This window comes from Malurus melanocephalus, unplaced genomic scaffold (assembly GCF_030028575.1).
Source record: "Malurus melanocephalus ecotype Western Australia unplaced genomic scaffold, MMel_1.1 scaffold_92, whole genome shotgun sequence".
Lineage (NCBI taxonomy): Eukaryota > Metazoa > Chordata > Aves > Passeriformes > Maluridae > Malurus > Malurus melanocephalus.
In genome coordinates this window covers 2367420-2388164 of record NW_026623324.1, presented here as the reverse complement: position 1 = coordinate 2388164, position 20745 = coordinate 2367420, and the positions used below count along the sequence as shown (strand labels likewise).

Below are 20745 nucleotides of genomic sequence, written 5' to 3'. Positions count from 1 at the left end.
CAAAGCTGTAATAATTCGGAGGGAAGGGGGCCATAGCCACCACTCCAAGGGGGGTCCCTGCCTTCATTAGCAAATACCTGTCTTTCAAACAAGGACACTTTGTCATGGTACTTAAGTAAATAAGATTTTTCCAGCAATAAAGTGATGTTAAAAGGAAAGTTCATACTCTAGAACTATAAATATTACTTTTTGTGATGTCACTGTGATTTTTATGGTGGACTTGAGGAAGTGGGGTAAACAGAAGAAACAGAATTTCCATTAGGGTCTGCACTTTATTTTAACTTCTGTGAATGACAGACATTTGCTACACATTTTTGCTATTGATTAATGAATTTTTCAAGTGAATTTCCCCAGCCTGTGTTATTACATTTGTGAATAACCAGGGGCATTACAATAGCCCATATCTTCCCTCCCATCCATGGAATGCATTGCAGCTCCAGTATGACATACAATATAGCAGAAATTCTGTACTACTATTGCATTCAATGTAGCATAATGGCACAATGTGCCTTCCTGTTGCCATCTGCTTACTGAAGAAAAACAGGCCTTTGCTGCTTTGCTTCACGAATCTGATCTTGCCAGTTGCTTACTTTAATAAGGTGTGTGTGTGGTTGAATGTGTGAAGCAGCTGGTTATCTGGTGATTATCTCTAAGATCTGTAGGAGTGACATCTTCAAGTATAAATTCTCTAATAGCCGCAGTCTTCAGGTAAGGCAAGTGTGAAGTGTAGGGAACAACACTGAAATAACTGTGGAAGTATAAAATGATTATCAAAGCAGATGCTTCTCAGTCTGGAGGGGTTTGAACTCTTTGTGCTGTGATTCAGTGGAGTGGAAGATACTGAGCCTGAAGTGAATTCAGGTATCTGATGAGACTTCTTTTTACTTGGTGCTTTAACACGTCAGCTTCAGCAGAGAATGTGCAGAATCAGATAACGTATCTGCCTCTCAGCTGTAATTCCTCCTTTTTAGGTGTGTTGTCTGAGGTGACAGTTCTTAGCTCACTGAACCTTTCAGCTGCTTACGCTCATGACTGAAATCAGCAATGCTGAACTTCTTTGTAAAACAGAGAGTGAACCTGCTGCATTGACACAGTTTTGTCTCTTAGATGTGAGTGCATAAACTACTTGTGAGGCCAGGAGAATGCAATACCAGCTTGTTCCCAAACAGGAAAAGTGGAATGCTTCTCACTGCCTCACTCAGCAGTTCTAGCAGTGAATAAAGCCTTACTTAAAGAGCACCCCTGCCAGGAAGGATTTTTTTATAATTCAGGGATGTCAACCTTTGAACATTTGCTTTGTTGAGTTCCATTTGGGAAACAGCCAGGAGAAGGTACATAGTGCTTCCTGATTTTTAAGTCACTAGTTTTATCAGGAAAATGGGTTGCATAACATCACTATCTGCATGCCTGCTGGAGGCACTGCTATAGTGCTTGTTAACCAAAGGGGTTAATTAGCAGGACACAGATGTGCCTGTTACAAAACATAGGTAAGGATGCAAGTGCTGACCTGGATCAAAATCCAGCAGCAAGGTGCACATGCTGAAGACCTGATGTCGATGTTGCTTTTGTTTCTATTCTGAGGACATTCTCTTATTATCCAAAATTGAGACCAAACAACAGTTACAATTTTAGCTTTGTGTTCAATTAGATGTGTGCCCTAGAGAAATAAGACTAGGAACTATAATTAGGATCACCTATTTCTTCCTCTCAATATTGTTTGTTTTTAGTTCAGTTTTTAGCAGTGTTCATAGGTTCCACAGAGAATTCTCTTTAAACGTCTCGTATCTAATTTGGTCTTCAGTTTCAGACTAAATTGGGCAGTTGATCGAACGGGGAAATGGCAAGAACTGGAGTACCCAAGTCCTGCATATCCAGCCTTTGCTTGTGGGTCTGGCTACATCATCTCCAAAGACATTGTGCAGTGGCTGGCAAGCAACTCGGAAAGGTTAAAAACGTACCAGGTAATAGAGATTAGTTCAGTTTTTCTGGATTAAAATGGTCTGGGAAAGAGTATTTACTGGATGAGTTGGAAAGACCATTGCTCAAATGTCATTTTTGGGTTCTCCTGGCTAATGTGGGCCTTTGTCATGTTTTTGGTTGCTGTGCTTAATGTCTGTTATAGGTCAAAGCAGTCAAAGCACAGAAGTTTTGGACTGAGAATCTCTGGAGCTGTAATCTTGTTTTTGGTACTCTGTAAGAATAGTGAATTATCACAGGCAAGCTGGGAGTATTATTTTAACACCTTTGCAATAGTCAGGTGYAGGTTTTTGTAACTATCATTCTTTACTGCTGGTTGATGATGCAACTTACTCCAGGTTGCAGTCATGCTTTATGCTTTCTTGGGGCTAATATTTGTATTTTTTATTTTAATGGTCAACTCAGGGTGAAGATGTGAGCATGGGCATCTGGATGGCAGCTGTAGGACCCAAGCGATATCAAGTAAGTCTGAAGGAATTGTCTGATCTTACAGAAAGAGGACATGCCTGCTCTTGCAAGTAGCATAAAATAGGAGAAATGTTTTTCCTTTAAAAAGAAATTGAAACAATCATTTAATTAAATCCAGAGGAAAAATTCTTTTAAAGATGTGTTTAAAAGAAAACTCACAAAATTGCAGACCCTGAGTTCTCTGCAGACGTCTATGATATCAGCTGGGGACGTTTGTATGCAATATTTGTTGCTGGAAACAGTAAACAACTGATTCTTGGAAATGAAGATTGTTGGAGACAAAATACTTTGTAAGAAAAACTATTGAAATGGTTCTCTGTCCCAACAGGATGGTCTCTGGTTGTGTGAGAAGACATGTGAGAGTGGCATGCTGTCTTCCCCCCAGTACTCTCCCCAGGAACTGGGAGAGCTCTGGAGATTAAAGGAACTGTGTGGAGATCCATGTAGATGTGAAGAAAGATGATGAACTTGCCTTGGAAAACAGGGTAGTGTATAATGATCATGGGAAAGTGTACATTTGGATTCATTCCTGGAACAGTAAGAAATATCAAGGTACCTTTTAATGTTGGGTTTCAACTAAGGTATAACAATATTTTCACACCCTTTTGATAATGACAAATGGACTGATACTATTCATTTTCTAGAGTATAGATGTTAATCTGACAAAAACCAAAATATTCAAGATAAAAATATTCCTTTTTATATAAAGTAAAAGACCTACTTGTAATTAATAAATGCACATAAGAATGCCAACTAGCCTGTCTTTTGTAAATTAAAGCACTACTGATTTAACTCAGTATAGGGCCATACCAGGATACCATGGAGAATTGTGCTCATCACCAGGACAGCTGGTAAGCCTTGCTGCAGCAGGTTCTGTGCTGTCTGAGGGGTTGCCCTCATCTGTGTAGGGATGGGGACAGCAGTGGGGGATAGGATTTGTGATTAGTTTGTTTATACCACTGTAATTTTAGAAAAAAACAAAATCGACGTTTGCTTATACCAAATCTTCAAGTACTGCAAACATGAGGGATTTCTGAGAGCTCACTGCATTACTAGATATAAATTTGAGATTACACAAGTGAAAGTAAAATAAGAGTAAGGAACAGCACACTAAAGATTGTAAAATAAATAGCAATGCCTTGCAGTGTGCTGAGAACTTATTTATACTGTGGTATGTTAACACTGTAGGCTAGAAGAAAGGTCTGTCAGATTTCGACCTTAATCATCTAAGGCTGTGTAGATACTCCTAAAATTACTACTGGGTTTTGCTCACTTTAAAGTTGTTGGATGTAGGTGAAAGCAAAGGGCAAGTGGCTTCTCAGTGCAGCACTAATCTTGTTTTGCAAGCAGAGAGATCACAACCAAACCCTGTACTCAGTTCAGTAAAACAAATTTTCACTGGTGCAGGGGGAAGGCAGTATAAAATCTTGGCAAAAGCATTACTTTGAGTTTTATTTATTTGAAACATTTAAGCACTATTTGGTATCTCTCCAGTAAGACAAATGAGCAGGTATTTTCATGGAGGCTGACGACCAAGTTGAGGAGCTGAAAGTACAGTTGCACAGCCCTCTGGTGCCACGTGTGAAACTCACATTCATCTGTATATGTGTGTTCAGGCCCAGGCTGTCCATGTGTCTGTCTCTCTTCTGCAGTTCAGCTTTTTCTTCAGTCCAGCAAGAGAGTCCCTTCTTACCACCGTACTAACACACAGTCTCCACTTTCTATTGAGTAAAACTGCAAAGGCTTTAAGTCATTGTCTAGTTCAACTTCTTTTCCTTCCAGCTAGAATAAGAAAGCAAAAAAAACCCTAATCAGACTTAACTGGAAATCCCTTCACGTAAACCAAATATTAGGCAGTTGCAGTCAGGGAGAATATATCGTATTACAGGAATGAAATTAGGTCCTAAATTACGGCATGAAGACGATCCTCCTGAAGTGAAATGAATTTCTTTAGATAGTATTTTAGAACATACTATTGACCTTTAGCACCACCAGTATTTTGTTGTTGAATATCCATTTTTAACTCACCTTAGAACTTTCGTAGGACAGTTTCAGTTCTGAACCAGGAATTTTTAACAGGCGATACAGCAGTCCTTTGACCTTCTGAATAGTCATAGACTCTGTTGAGGGGAGAGAAAAAAAAAAGTTGTAAGAAAAATGCTGCTGCCACCGAGCTGTAGCAAAGTACTAGTGTTTCACTTTACTTGCCTATAGCAACAGTGAAAGGCTGCATTGCTGCTTCAGTTCTAACACTGCAATAACATTTTTGGTACCTGAAACCATATCTGCTACTGTCAAATGGAAAACAGCTTAATCTGTGGTGGATAGGGCAGGATGTGCTACTACAGTTTAGAAGCTTTGATCCCATATACCAAATTAAAGTGTTACAGCTTCATAATTTACCTTTTTTGAGTTTGTATTTCTATATGCTAAACTAAGTGACCTTTGGGACGCCCACCAGTCAGGTTCTGACTGCCTGCATCTGGCAACTGTTCCTTGAAGTTTTCATTACCAGGAATTGGCACTGTGGAACTAGTAACATTCTTAGGAATGGTATTGCATTATTAGTCCCCAAAAAATTGTCAGCAGAGGTGTTTATATTATGAAGTCAATTATAGGAAGGGGTATTTTTTGTAATGCATCTTGAATGAGTAGATGTAGTTTGTTCCAGAGGCGATACCTGTGTTTGCAATAGATAAACTCAGTATTTTGGTTGAACTTTCACTTCCTTTGAAGCTTTATCTAAAGGCACACAATAGTGAGTTATTCCTGTAATACCACACATTGTACTTAGACAATATTTTTCTATCAAACATTTTTGTAAAAGCTGTATCTATCTGATTTTATGCAATTTGTGATAATAAATGTGATTTTTATTTTAGAATAAAACTTGAGTATGTCTTTTCTTTCAGACTTCATTCTGACACATCTTTCCAAAACATCAGCTTAATTTAGAATGGTCTTAACTCATTCTGGTCTCACTACAGACACTAAAACTTCAAAAGACAAATTTGATAGAAGTCAGAACTAGATTTCTAACTTCATGTATTAGACACTAGACCTCAATCTCTAGATTTACACACTATGTAGTTGCCTCTTAAGACTTCACATTCTGGTTACTTTGTTGACACATCCACCATTAACTGGCCTTTATTTGCCTCAGACACATTAATCATGAAACTAGCAGCAGAGGTCATAAGCAGCTTCAATGTTCAATCTAGACTGAAAGTAATCTGAAGGCCAGAAAAAGAATGACTTTTTCAAACAATTTTTGCCTTTATCATTTCTTTATATAACAGAGGAAAAAGCTTCAGGAGCTGACAAGCCCGAGAGAGCTGCCATTCTTTAACACAATTATTTGAAATTGCTTGAACATAAGCCAGGACTTCTTACCTGGGAGCTTTTTCTCTACTGGCTTCTGTTCGGGTTTCTCAGGACACTTAATTGTCAAAGCTTAAGGAAGAAGGGTGAGGTGTTAGTGAAAGAACAATAAGCCCTGTTCTGGCAGAAACATAGTCTTTCTTGTCTGTTTTTATTAGAAATTGTTTTCCTTTGCTCAACCTGATCTCTTAAAAAATTAGGATGTAGCCTGCAACTGAGCAGTTAAGATAGGATTTAGTCATTATCTGAAAAACTAATTAACTTTAAAAACTTTCTGTATTTTTTCTTAAAATAACCAAGTTTTTATTAATCTTTGGTTAATTATTGTGGAAGTGACTCTCTAATGCTTAAAGATAGGATTTTTTGGTCCTAGGAGTAGGACCTTAAAATGCTTCATTTCTATTTTATTTCTTAAAAATAGCCTGCAGGAGAAGGGAAATTGCTTATTCAGTTTAAAACAGGCTTTTGGTCCTCTCAAAAGCACCATACAAAGACTTTTTGAGGACATTATTAGCCTAATTATTTTACAGAGATTAAAAGACTTATCCTTAAAAAAAAGGTTTATATTATGTCTAGCCAGCAAGATTCCTTGTTCTGTTTAGTTTTCTACCTAAATACATTAGAATATAATGCTTTAAAATAGTATTTTACCCATAGAGTAAAACGTTCCAGTTCTATCAGCTGGGAAACAGCTTCATGAATTTCCAAGTTTAGGATGTAACCTAGACTAAATATGTAGACAGCCCCAAATCTCAAAGCTACCCATATTTTTCTTGTCTATCCTAAAGTTAAGAAGTTATAAAGAATATAATATCAGAAAACAATGCAGCTGTTGAGATTAAAACCTCAGATGTCTTCTGTAAAGAAGCCATTCACACTGTCAGAGTGGAGTTTCAATTACCTCTTTCTCCATTAAATCTCAATTAAAATCATTCAGCTTGGATTGAGGGGGGGAAAGGAGAGAGAGTGCACGGAAGCAGGTATCCAGTCAAACCCACTGAACCAGTTCAAAAAAGCAGAATTACCAGCTGGAACTTTTGAATGTTTTGTTCTCCATATATACCTAAGAGATACTAAGCTCATGAAATATTCTAAATTCGGAAGGAACCATTTTGACCATTTCTGGCTTCTTACTCAGAAGCTGACTTTTCAGAGTCAAAGGCTGTTGTCCCTTCAGTTCTCCTTCTTCAGGTGCTCCATATTCTGTTGGAAGAAAAGTGCATGTAGAACCCTTCAAATATGAAAATCCAAGACCTAAGAGCACTGTGGTGTAGGATCACGCAAGAGTTCCCTACAGATGTGGTAGCTCCTGCACCTCACAGTGCTGCAGACACGAGCCTTGTTCAGCTGCTACAACGTTCAGGACATGGGGGTGCTGCTTAACATTCCCACTTTCAAAAAGCCACATGGTGGAGAGAGCTACTGCCTGCTCAGCAGTAGAGTGGTGGGGCAGGCATTCACAGATGTCAGAATCGCTAAGGCAGGGAGCCCAAGTGCCTGAGGCAGCAGTGCCCCAAAGGGTGCAGAGCTGTGCAGCCACTCCACAGCAACAAAAGCCCACTAGCACACAGCCCATGGATGGGCTTTCCTAAGGCTGTAGCAGCGCACGGGAAAAGCATCAAGGGCAAGAGAAATTGAAGACAGACCAAACCAGTGCTGCCATAATGCCAGAAGTGAGGAAATGCTATTGTACTGTGCTTGCACTTACTAAGACAAAGTGCTGGGTATCTGGGATGGGCAGCAAGAAATTCTTCACTTGGTTTGTTTTTCTCTGGGTCCCAATGCCCACCAGCTTCTAACCAGTCCTTTCCAAATATTTTGCGATAATCAAGCTCTGCTCCTCTTCTTTCAGCAGGAAGGATCTGTACTGACACAGGAATAGCACATAATATAATTAAATAACTTTCCAAGAATAAAATCTAATCAATGACACTGACTCCTTGGTCTTACTTAGTATTCAGTATGTTTTAAAGCTACCAAGATAATTACAAACCACATCTCAAATACTGACTGATCCATATATTCAGGACATTTTAGATCCATTAAGAATCATACAGCCCCTATGTCTGTGTACTGAGCCATAAATGAATATCTAAGCAAAGATTTTGCTGTATATGATGGCCCAAGGATGCTTCTTGCAGCAATGGATCAGATGCTGCTTCTGCTCTCCTTTATGATAAACATTTGCTGAAAGTTTGATTTGGTTTAGGTAATGATATTTTGCCATTGCAGAAGGCAAATGCTATTGCTGCCACTGAAACAGATCTGATTACGTTGCTTTAAATTTTTTTTTAATTTTTTTAATAAATTTTTTTTATTTAAAAATATTCTTAAATTTTAATAATTCTTAATTTTTATAATTTTAATAATTTTTTAATAAAAATATTCTTAAATTATTTTAAGAATATTATTTTTGTTAAGTTGTGCAACTTCAACATAACTTGGGCACTGGGAAAAAAAACATTGATCCACCTTGTCCAGGCCCCCACACTGAGTTAGCAATGCTCACAAAGAGGGCTCAGTTTTGTAGCCCTACCKACTGCCCCACTGATAAGGAGATGGMCTAGTTGGCACTTTACTCTTCTGCACCCATACAACCAGTAACCTTAAAAGACACTGAAAACAGTTTCTCAGGTAGTGATTTAATGGTTTTGCCAGACTCATGCAATTTGTTGAAATATCACATACCTCACAGTTGTTCAGAACCTCCAACTGACTTATCTTGGCAATAATGAGCTGTTTCAGGGTCTCTGGGTTCTTCTCTGTGTCCATGAAGGGGTTATTGTTACACTGCAGTGCCCGCAAATTTGGCAGCTTATCAAGCTCRTTGATAGATGACCACTGCAACGAAGGGAAGACTCTTTTGAGGAAACATAAAACRTAACTTCATTTCAGAACAATACCTGGTAACACCGACTTTTCCTGTCAAAGTGAACATGACTGGAATTACTCTTTTGATCATCAGAACCAAGTACTTGGATCCTGTTCATTTAGCACTACATTTAATTAAAAAAMAAAACAAAACAAGAAATTAAGTCAGATTTTTAGAYAATTAGAATTCTATCAGAGGAATTATGTGGTTGCAGGTGATATGTGTAGTTGCCATAACGTAAACATGTTTAATGGACATGTTAAGAAATGGTTTAACATTTTTTAATTATGCCTCTATGTTGATGAAAGTGTCCAACAGTTATTTCAGAATGTTACACATACAAAGAAAATGTCAAAAAGCAAACTTCAAGTAACTCTTAAACAATGATACATTTATTTACAAAATGTGAAACTATCACAATCCAACATACCTCTGATATTTTATTGTCATTTATTGCAAGGCGTCTTAGTGAAGGAAACATTTTAGTCTTGCATCCTAGGAAAAGAGTAACAAGAAAACAATGAAAACTTTAAAGAAACAGAATTCTAAAATTATAAATAAATTAGTTCTTTTACATACCAAATCCAGCATCAGGAATGTGTATAGAAGATATCCCAGTGTTCCTAAGTATTAGCTGTTCTAATCTGAAATGAAATAAACACAGTGATCTGTATGTGGCACAGGAAGTTTTTTGCAAAGAAATGCAACCTGATGTTTTTTCTTTTTAAATAAAGATCTGCAACTTTTGATGTGGTGCATAATCACTGACAAATCAAAACCAGCCTCACAGACAGTACCCAGACTTCAGCAGTGTTCAGGGAATAAAACTGTCAGTGAGTAAGTGCAACAATTTCAAGCTTTCAGAATGGCTCCAGGATTTAAAATGTGTGATTTTCCAAATGATTTTTTTTAAATAGCTTGTGGCTATTGAAAATCATGGCTGCTATTTTGCTGTATAGCAAAGACGATAATTCTGGAAATTAACAAAATGTGGTAAATCACTTTCATTTCATAAGTGTGTAATGAAGACCTAATAAAACACAGCTTAAGAATGTGTTATTATATAACAAAAGTAAGGTTATACTAAAATAGCTCAACTAAATAATGCAATTACTCTCCTCAAGAGGGCAAAATGCCTCTACTTCAAGATCTCATGAATCATTCATGCAACACCAATACTATCATATTACAGTCACAAAGACTATGGAGATGAATATCCAGGACAAAGAATTTCCAGCAAGTTTGTTTGCAGCTACCTGGGGAGCTGTGCTATTAGATGCAGCTGATTTCCATCCAGTAATTGGTTGTCTGAAAGGTCTAACAACTTCAGGGTCTGCAGGACATTGTCAGGCCTGATACATTAGAGAAAAAAAACAAACACAAACACAGAATATTCAGTTACTGGCCAATGTAAACATTATTTTTCCTAAGTATGCAATTGCATGCACCCAGTTGTGCACATTTATGAATGGTTTGAAGTACATCATGTGAAGTTTGCTTCAATTATTTTCCAATTTTGTGGTGCTGATGTAAATGTTACAGGAATGTTATGTACTATGTAACGTCGTGGTACATCAGTCACTAAAAACTAACAGACATGTTACTCACCTTTCCAAAACAGTAATATTATTAGAAGAAAGGTACAGCTCTTCAAGCACTGGCCATCCTTGAGCACAAAGAAGAACCTAAGAGCAAAACTTTATTTAATATAACAAAAGATGCGAAAAAAATATTTCAGAAATTATACTTCATGCAAATTTGGTCTGAACGTGTTCAGAACAAGCTGTAGCTCCCCAAACCAGAGAAATTATTATTAAAGATTTCCTAGTATTCCCTTTGTTCCAGATGCCTCTCCTGTGCCTGGATCTACCAGCACAGATGACATCAAAGGGGTTCTGCAGTCACAGGGCTTATAGTCGCAGCTTGAGGCCATCCTCCAGCTGAAACTGTGTGASCTGGAAACCGAGGTAATTTAAATGAGTTGGAGTGACCAGGTTTTCCCTAYGAGGGGAGGAAATGGCTGTACAAACTCTATATATGTGCAGAAGTTCCAGAACAAGCTAACATACATCTCYATCAGGTCTGAGAGAATATTTTTAATATTTTATCAGAACTTGAAGCCTTCGGTCATGGGACTGTGCCAGCCCATAAACYTACTAAAAGCCAGGAATTGCAGTAATTCAACATATATCCTGAAGTTTCCAAGTTCTCTAAAGAAAACTTAATTAATTTAATTTAATTTAAATTAATTTTAAAAGGGCTACAAATTTAACAGATACTTTTGTTTCAGATCTTATGCACTGAAATTGCACAAAAGATACTATTTTACTTTATACTGGTTTTTTTGTCAGCCAATATTTACGGGAGGTAACAAAATTTTTAAAAACAAACACTTATTACAAAGCATCATAAATTGCTGGCATAAAATAGTTTTGTATGCAATTGTACAGTTTCAGCAATGGATTTCCATAAGTACTGGAACTGACTGCTTTTCTACAAATTTGTGCCTGTGAGTGGCAAATTATTCTTTTCACTGAGTTTTTTTTTCCTGATGCGTATTCTCCAGAGTCAAATAAATTAAGCATGAGCTCATCCTGCTACTTCTTTGGTTGAGAAACTTACAGGGGCTCTTTCATCCATCTACATTCCTGTTTTAAGGGAATTAGTAGACAATAAATTATTTTTAAGCCCCCATCTCTTTTCAAAATGTGGGTGTAACTGACATGGGGATTCAAAGCTTTGAAGATGCAAGAACACAGACACACAGATGCACAGCACAATCACCTAAAGCTTGTTTTCATAGGACGTTTTGAAGGCTACAAGCAGTGGAGTTCAGATATCTGGGCAGTCCAATACAGTTGGTTTTGTGCATAGCTGACCCCTTCTCTATAAACATCCCTCTCCTTGGCACCATTTTCTGTTGTTATGGCTGCCTGAATCCATCCAGCTGCATGTCTGWATTATTGTCTCATAGTAGATACCACACCAAGGGTAAACACTGAGATCTCCTCAAGAGGCAGCCTCTGATTCGGAGCTCAACTGCTTCACACCCAAATATATGAAACTTCAACCTACTGCCATATCTGTAACACATGAAGACTTACAAACACAGATATAATGACTTTCCCTGTTTCAAAGAAAGAGCAGGAAACACCAGTATTTTATCTTTATTCTGATGGTGTTTCCCCATGTCAACAAGACCAAAGTAGTTATCAATGATGAAGAAGCATGACAAGAAACCTGCAGATTCAAGAGAAATGAGGTGTGTGCTCAGTAACAGAGACTTCCCCACAACAGCMCTGCATTATGATGGATGGATGGAATAGAAAAACTGCACAAAACTGAAGTATTAGAAAACTTCTCAATAGGCTGACCAAATGACTAGAAAATTGCTAAATGATAGGTCACAGCACAATTCCAAGAAACTCAAATTGCCAAATTTTCAGCTACTGGTTAAAACATCTTCCATAGAAACAAAAGTTCACAGATCTGACACTGAATTAACTCTCAGGAAAGTCTGGGGGCTCAYTGTGGACAGCTGATGTGGAGGCTGTAACAAATAGCCACTGATGCTCAWAAACAGAATGGGAATGCAAGAGCTATTGCAAAAGAAATACAGATGAGAACAAGAAACAATTGTCACCATCTAAGTCCTTGATGTTCCAGTTTTGTTAATCTGTTTATCCCAGGAAGCAAACAGTATAATTGGGAAAGGCACAAAGATGCTAAACAAGAACTAAACCATGTAACAGAGAATAGCTGTTCYGAGTTACTTTCATATATTATATTGGGACTTGTTATATGAAATTCTCAGGCAGAAATATCAGAACCCAAAAAAGGTTAAATTGATGTTAAAAGATGTGTATAGCAAAATTTTCAAATGGGTTCTTAATACAGTTACATAAATCATGAAACAAAATATCCACAAATATTAAACAGAGCTATATAGTCTCAAGCTCACAAAGCCACACAATTCCAGATTATTTTCTAAGAAGCTCTTACCATGTGCTTACCCTTTGCCTAGAATTTTTCCCAACTACCTGCTTCTACTTGCTAGTGTCAGAAGCACGATCCTGCACTTCTGTTCTAACCCAGATTTTTCTTTTACCCTGTGTAATAGTAGATTATATTATAAATACAAAATCTTACTTTGAGAACAGAATGACAAATATAACATTATGAGTCAAATGTTGAATAAGAAAAAAAATAAGAATGCATTACACTCAAATGCATTATTTCAACTTCTAAGTRGCTGCTAACTTTAAGTTATTTTACAAGACGTTTTTCCCTCTTTAAGGTTATATGYTATGTTTTGAACCATCAATTAACAATTATACAGTAATAAGCTCTTTTACTGATATACTAATAATCTCACAAGTATTTAGATATAGCAAATAATATACTAATGAAATTTTTTTTTGAAAACTGATGCTCAAAGCATTTGAGTGTGGAGCTATGTATTATTGCATAGTAGTTAAACATGTCCCTCTCCTGTGAAAAATACTTCAAAATAAAGGAACAAATTAAAAAAAATCYAAGCCTTCTCTTCTATTTGAATGCTATATATTCTTACATATGACAGCAAGTTATTTTGAAATGCTGTTCACCAATAAATTGTTTCAATTTTAAGTAAAACATTCCTGGGATTTYTAGACTTTCTGATATTCCCAATACAATCAGTGTATTTCTGTTTTGGTTTGATTATATTCATTACTATTTTCTATTTAAAAGCTGACTTTACAAGTAACTCCTCTTGAAGCTCATGCTGTAACATTTTCAATTGTTTGTTCACAGAGCACTGATGTCATGTACATCCCTTCATCTTTCCCCTTTTGTTTGGCTGCCCTGGAACACCACTTTCAAGCACAGGCTTATGTCTCCCAACTTACAATGAATGAATTGGAACAAATTTATAAAACAGATTTTGGAACTAAAGATGTCTTTATGGTCAACGATGAATCATCAGCTAAAGCAGAGTTTCAAAAACAAATGCAAAAGCTACATAATTTTAAATTGCTGTAAGCTGGGGCTTTCTCACTGCAACTTAATTACTGCTGAAGAACTCTAATCTGCCTGCAGTGATGGCTCCAACCAACCTTTTGGTCACCCCATGGAGGGATGTAGGACAGCTGCTGGCAGGTGCCAACATTTTAAACACCACAATGCACAGATTTACTCTGATGAGCACTAGATGACATTTAAAGTGTTTGTAGCCACTCAAATCTTCCATTCCCTCCAYTCATATTGCAGCTGCAATAGAAGGATTATCAACCATCCCACCACAAATCCCATGGGCAGTTTAAGAGCGCAGTGAATGGACACCAAACAAAAACACAGCAGTGACCTTCCTCTAGCCCTGCTGCAAGACAAGAGAATGAACAAGCTTCTTTCTACTCAAACCCCAGTTCTGGTAAGTACTGTTTTAYTGGATAGCAGCTGGGGGCCAAAATCTGAAAAGTCATGTAATTTTACAGTGTAGTACTATAAAATCAGACCTATCCAAATAATAGTCTRGAATTTGTTAGCCATTATAAGCAAACRTGACACTACTGAGATGCACTATCTAAGGTCCATCGCTAAATAGAGTTGACAACAGGACTTCATTCCTAATGTCATCCTAGGGGAGAGTCATTGAAATGTGTGCATGTTTCAGTGCCTGCAACAAGTCAGAACTTTGTTTATTCTATACTCTATGCTGCCAATAACCAGGCTTTGTGCAGTTCAAGAATCATCAAGACACTAATCCAATCTCCGGCTGATGCAAAATGATACCAAAACAAGAATTCCTTAACATAAGGAAATATTTTCTTTCATTTACATTTGTTCTGTCGTATGCATGAAAGTACAGGTAAATCTTCAACAACTACCAAAAGGTTTTCACTTAGACAAACTGGGGCATGAAGCTATATTATGCTCCAATTGCTTTATTTTAACTTGGCAATTTACAGATGCGGATGAAGTAAAAGGTTTTTTATTAGACTCCTGTGCCAATATTACTTCCTACATTATGTAGGAAGGACATTAGTTAATATGTAACTAATACAGTTACCCCACAGCAATTAGATTTCAGTAGAATAATATAATGCACAAATGTTTATTGTGCTTTCCTTGCCTCAGAAACCTAACGATATTAAATTTTTTAAAAATTGGGAAAGATCATTCATTACCTCTGTCCATGTTATTTGAGTTTGATTAAGTGCCAGAATCTTCAAGTTTGAAAATGCACTGGATATAAATGTTGATGTAGATGGAAATCTCATTTTGTTTTCACTGTATAAAAAGAATAATTATTTGCATAATGAATAATCACGTTTGTTTAAGTCCTTAGTTTGGAATTACATATTAAAGGGAAAAAAAAAAAAAAAACCTTACACCCCCCCCAAATTAGAATCATTGCAAAGATGTCACATATTTTTAAATATAATAAAGTATATTTCAGTTTTATTCAAAGATACTCTTTCCTAATTTACTCTCCTGCTTCAGGAATGCATATTTATTCAAGAATGCATATTTATTCACCTGTGGCCTCTTTCTCTTCTGCTAAGTTTTGAASATGAAAAGAATGACCTCCATTAATATTAAATGAAACAAATCCAGATTKTGGGATTAAACTCCTTAGTGTTGACTGAAAATAAAGAGCCTACATGACTGTCAGACCCCAGTAAAACAAAGATATGAAAAACCCACTCTCAGTAGTTAAGTATCATTGCAAAGAAAAAGGATAAAAAGATTCTCMAATCTGCAGTCTTCAAATCCACTTTCATTACTCATCCCCAAAGAGAAGCTTTTATTTCTTTACCAAGGCCTAATCTACCTGCATATTCTCATAAAAATCCCTCAGTGTAGTTCATAGTTACATACTTATGAGTAAAATTTCCACATGGAGAGCTGGTGGATGCTTAATCACTTTTACTCTTCTTCCAACATTCCATGCACACACACAAAWAAACAGTAACAGATTTACCTTCTAATGTCTTATTTTTTTAAAGCAAACAGAAGGTCAAAACAACAAAAAACTAATTCAGACTATGTCAGTTTGTAGTTGTAAGTATCAGATTCCAGCATCAATCTCATTTTCTTTTCCATTTTTTTCACAAATGACTTCTGAAAACCCTTCAGTCTAGAGTACGCTTCTCAACATTGAAAAACTGAAAACACTATTCTGTGTGAATTAAAATAAATTCTCTGTATTCACACGCATGCTGATAACAAGAAATTATTATATGCTCTAGGCAAAGTTAGATTTACAAATAGCAYCCAGGTTGCAAACAGCTGTTCAGTGCTAAATGTTGAAGAAAATGCAACACCTACAATATTTTAAAAGTACACTTCCATCATATTAATAATAAGAATAAATTAAAAGCCTGGTGGTTTAAGATGCTACCTATTTTTAAGTTTTAATTTTTTTTGCTATTTCACACCAGAAAATTACTGTGGCATGTGCCAGTTACAGTGTTTAGGTATGTACTAGAAATATTCTTTATTTTGAAATAATTTTGTGAATTTTCTTGTTTCAATTGAACTGGAGCTTTTTTTAACATCTTCCTTCCTTTTCCAATGTCATCACTGTGCAAGGAATTTTCCCATAGATCTGTCACCATGATCTTATCAGTTTCTTATCAGTATCATTTTAGGACAGAAATAGACTGGGTTTTGGGATAATTGAGATTTGGTTAAAGAATTATGGATAATTAAGTTTAGTGTTTAGTTTAAACAAAAGTGGGCTCCTAAACACACACTTGCCCGAGSACTCAGAATATATCACCAATAATAAAAAACAAAGGTAAAGCCTTAAAACTTYGAAGAAAATGTTCTCCAAAACTTAGTTTTATACAGATGCTGAACTCCTAGGGCTCTAAAAATATAGCCCACACAGCAGGTGTTTAAGAACAAGATTAAAAAAAACCCCAAAAGTATTCATAAACTTAGCTCCCATTAGAATGAGTTTCCTTGTATCCAGTTACATTTAGAAAGCTGAACACTGAGTCCCTTGATTTTTGTCCCWACCCCAAAAGAAGAGAAACCCAAATATGAATATTAATACCTGACATTAAGTGTTTCCAGATTTTGAATTTGAGAGGCAATTGTTATCACTGTCTCCCAAGATGATATCAGATTTTTTGATAGGTTTACATGCCTCATATCTGAAATTTCATGTTAAGAAAAAGAAAYTTATCTCAAAACTGAACTACTTTTTTTCAGAAATTGGATTTAGGGTTTGGTTTTGAATCAAATAAAGAGAAATAGGTTACACTAAGTGGTGTTACTGCTCAGTTACAGCGAATTTTATTTTGATTTGAGATATGAAAATAGCTTACAGTTTTATAAAACAGCTTAACCATACTAATCCTAAAATAGATYAATTTCCATACTCACAGGAACTCATACAGTCCTTACAAATGAACAAATAATAAGTGCTTTGTATTTTTGTAACATTGCCATAACAAGCAGTGTACTAAACACATTATCTGCTACATATTGGAAAACTCTAGTGTGTACAGAATATATCAGTTCTACTTCTATGGCTTTATCTATTCTAGGGAAATTTTAAAAAATCTCATTGCTGGAACCTTCTGAAACTGCAGTCACAGAAGCAAACTATGACAGTACTTCTATTTTTACCCACAATTTGCATTTCCTCTCAAAAATTGTAGGCATCTGASTTTTTAACTTTATAACATTGCATTAAACTTCTAAATATAAACCTCAGTTTAAAGTATTTTTAAATAAAAGGATACAAGTATCATTCACTGAAGTGAACACTTGCCATGCTAAAGTAYGTACTTCATTTGTGATATCATGCAATATGGCAAATAAAGGATACTGGCACATGTTCTGCTGATTTCTTCTTCCTGACCAGCATGGCTCACTGCACACTCACGCACTGAGATATCCACCAGTTTGTTCAGCTGTCTACATGAGAAAGAACATTCTGTTAAGTAATCTTCAAACAGAAATAGGTATGTTATATAAATGCCTGGTTGTTACAACTACATAACATCCTTTTCATGCATGTCTCTCCTTTGAAATTAGTAATGTGCAGATTACTACACTGCAGTGTCATTCGCATTCAAAACCAGACACATCTCTATTTTTTGCCTTTACGTCACTACTACAAAATAAGTTTGGTTGAACCACAGTTCTCACATCCCCCAAAACTAAAATAAAGAGTGATAAAACAGATTAAATATAGCTGTGCAAATTGGAATTTAATTAGAAGTTCCAAGTTTAAAAGGTTTCTTTCAATACTTTTTGCAAGAGGTTCAGAGTTATTTGGGCATTCTTTGTATCACTTATCAGAAGTATTTTTGGCTGCTTAGCGTGTTGTGGGAGACAAAAGGASATCAGTTATGGAATATCAGCTCAGCAGGAGACTGCCACCTACTGAACCAATGTATCTGTACTGCTAGAAGCCATTAGAACTTCAAGTTATTACACATCATTAAGTTACTTCCTTTCTTACCCTTCCAGGTACATTAACATGACATGAACTGATTGAAACATTTCTTCACTAGCAGTGCAGTGACTTTCTGCCTTCCCTCTCTTAAAGTCTTAAATTAGTGATATGAGTAAACAAAGATTAAAAAATACTGTACAATATTAAGAAAACATTAAAACACATCTATATTAAAAAGACCATGCATGTGTATGATGACTGCCAGTATCATGATAATATATCTCTCATTCCTCACCAGATATCATCACCTGCTACTTTAGGAAACCAGAATGAGGATTGTGAGCACTCAAACAGGACATAATCCCAGTTCCTACTTGAAAACATGTAAATTATGAAGCCATAATCAGAATATTTCTTGTCTCTTCCACTATACTGCAGTCTGGCTTGCTTTTAGATATGTAACAATTTTATATGCATGGCAGTCACTTCCTTACAGTTGAAATAATGTATCTTAGATATTCATAGATTATACTTGCCTTTGCTGTTCTGCAACAGAATCCATGCCAACAAATTCCACAGCCTTCGTTCCAAATACCACTGTATTCCCTGTCCCATGCAGAACATCTTGCTTATCATTCAATCCATACCGGTCCTTTAYTGCAGTAAGAAAATCTACTCCAAAATTTGCCTTGTTTGGCCGGATGAATGATCCTCCTCTAGGATGCCTAGAATAGAGCAGTCAGGAAAAGTTGAAATATAAAACTCATCATAACAATTACGAAAACTAATTGATTGCTACTTAAAAAATAAATACTGAGAATTAAAGCAGTCAAAAGGCAATTCAACTGGCTAATTGTAAACATCATTCGTCCCAGGGAGTGAGCTAAGATTTTCAAAGTACCTTCAATAATACCTGATACAAGTTCACATTGTGAGATACCATGAGAACTCGAGCACCACCTCTCCAAAATGTACTTACACATCAAAATTACAGTGTCAGTACCATTATTAAAAATCACTGCTCTGTTRTTTCCAACTCATTATGATCTCAGGTTCTCCAGGAAAAAACGTTTCTACCTATGGATAGAGACAAAGTTACCTAAACAAAGCAATAAATGAGTCTGGAGTTGTACCAAAGCCTCTAAGGAATACGCAGAATAGTGATTGCTACATTGTATTTGACTTGCATAATTCACTKGAAATTCTAAGAGTATCCTTGTCCCTTCATTCACGCAAATGAACAACATACAAATTGTACTTGGAAGTCTTATACAAACTCAAACTTTCAAAAATCCTGATATCAACTTGGTAACAATTTTGAATATTCAACAAAAATATCCAACTAATAATGTGTGTCCGACACAGTCCTATGATGTTTCTTTTTTTTCTTGAGAAATGAAAATATTTTGTTGCACAACAGTTTCTTACCACACAAGTGCTTGACACTTTCTATCAAAGTTAGCGAGGAAACACAGTATCCAAGAAGAATGAGWAGAGACATTCTATGGGAATGGTATCACAGTGCAGATGAGGCTCTGATTGGAACATCAGCCAGAAAACAGCAGGAAGAAAGCTGGTGGCTATGATTACCTGTCTGCCATCAAGCTGAGRACAGGCTTTGGTTGGAAAGTACCCAGGAGGAAGATATTACTTATGTAAATAAAACTTCTCAAAACAGCACGTGAACATTAAGTGTCTAATTAGCAAACCATAATATAAACTACAAATGCCAAAAGTTCAAAATTCTGTTACAGAAAAAAACAGTAACTAGAAGCCCTGAATCCTGTGGACCTATTACAAGTAGATGGAATAGCTTAGGCACCATGTATTTGCATTTTTGTTAAAAAATCAGTGCTGAAAAATTTCTGTGTCAGTTTCATTCATTAACATTTCTACTCTCATATCTTAAAGGAGGATCTAGGTAGAAACTAGATATTATTTACTTACAAAATATTTTCAGTCTAGTTTTACAATGACTAAGTTTAGAGTACAATGATTACAAAAGAAGCAGAAAGGCAAACTCTTAAAGAATGTAAACCTGGTGTGTACTCTTCATGTTTGATAAGCATTTTCAATACATTTTTAATCCAGTAATCTTTGCTTAAGTATTTTCTTCCATTCCTTTGAAATTTTTCATAGCTTGCAAACACTTGACTGATTTAAATATTGAACTTCCTCAAACATAAAAATTATGTGACTCTTCCTTAATATCTCTCCTTAAACAGTAAATTACCTTTTCACAACCTGAACATCTCTTGCCTGCAAATATATTGCTTCTGTGTTTAATTAAGTCAAACAGATTCATAAAKGGCAGATAGTAGAGGATTCTGCTTGGGGCTCTGGAAAAAAGCCTTGTCCTCCTGTCTATCTGTAATTACCTTAGGTCCTGCTGTAAGTTTATTCTGACAAACTGTCCAATTTCCAATCACCTTGATTCTCCCCATTTTGACATCACCATGCCTCTGCACTCAAGAGTTCTGCTTTGCTCAACACTCTCACCAGAGCTAATCTAGAATCTCCCATCTGCATTCCTCCTGTCATKCCATTTATCCCTGACATAGCCAAGATCTTTGGATTGCTCCATTACCATATCCATTCCTAAGCCCATTTCTGTCCTCTCAGGTCACCACTTCTATTGGCATCTCCTTCC

General features: G+C 36.2%; 1 protein-coding gene and 1 long non-coding RNA gene across 2 annotated transcripts in view; one reads left to right on the top strand and one right to left on the bottom strand.

Moving 5' to 3' along the window:
* Nucleotides 1-1678: 1678 nt before the first annotated feature.
* Nucleotides 1679-2840, top strand: LOC130574936 (uncharacterized). The gene is made up of 3 exons (XR_008965487.1): nucleotides 1679-1961; nucleotides 2383-2439; nucleotides 2774-2840. It is a non-coding gene; the product is annotated as an uncharacterized LOC130574936 (long non-coding RNA).
* Nucleotides 2841-4134: 1294 nt separating this feature from the next.
* The window catches only part of TBCE (tubulin folding cofactor E), a 25552-nt gene continuing 8941 nt past the window's right edge, over nucleotides 4135-20745 (bottom strand). The window contains exons 3-16 of the mRNA XM_057368468.1: nucleotides 18628-18820; nucleotides 17523-17607; nucleotides 16743-16842; nucleotides 14866-14968; nucleotides 10307-10383; nucleotides 9955-10050; nucleotides 9278-9342; nucleotides 9129-9193; nucleotides 8515-8667; nucleotides 7535-7688; nucleotides 6961-7029; nucleotides 5839-5898; nucleotides 4474-4565; nucleotides 4135-4227 (exon numbers count right to left, since the gene is read on the bottom strand). Of these exons, the coding sequence (XP_057224451.1) occupies nucleotides 4135-4227; nucleotides 4474-4565; nucleotides 5839-5898; nucleotides 6961-7029; nucleotides 7535-7688; nucleotides 8515-8667; nucleotides 9129-9193; nucleotides 9278-9342; nucleotides 9955-10050; nucleotides 10307-10383; nucleotides 14866-14968; nucleotides 16743-16842; nucleotides 17523-17607; nucleotides 18628-18820 (1405 nt within the window). The remainder of the gene's footprint in view (nucleotides 4228-4473; nucleotides 4566-5838; nucleotides 5899-6960; nucleotides 7030-7534; nucleotides 7689-8514; nucleotides 8668-9128; nucleotides 9194-9277; nucleotides 9343-9954; nucleotides 10051-10306; nucleotides 10384-14865; nucleotides 14969-16742; nucleotides 16843-17522; nucleotides 17608-18627; nucleotides 18821-20745) is intronic.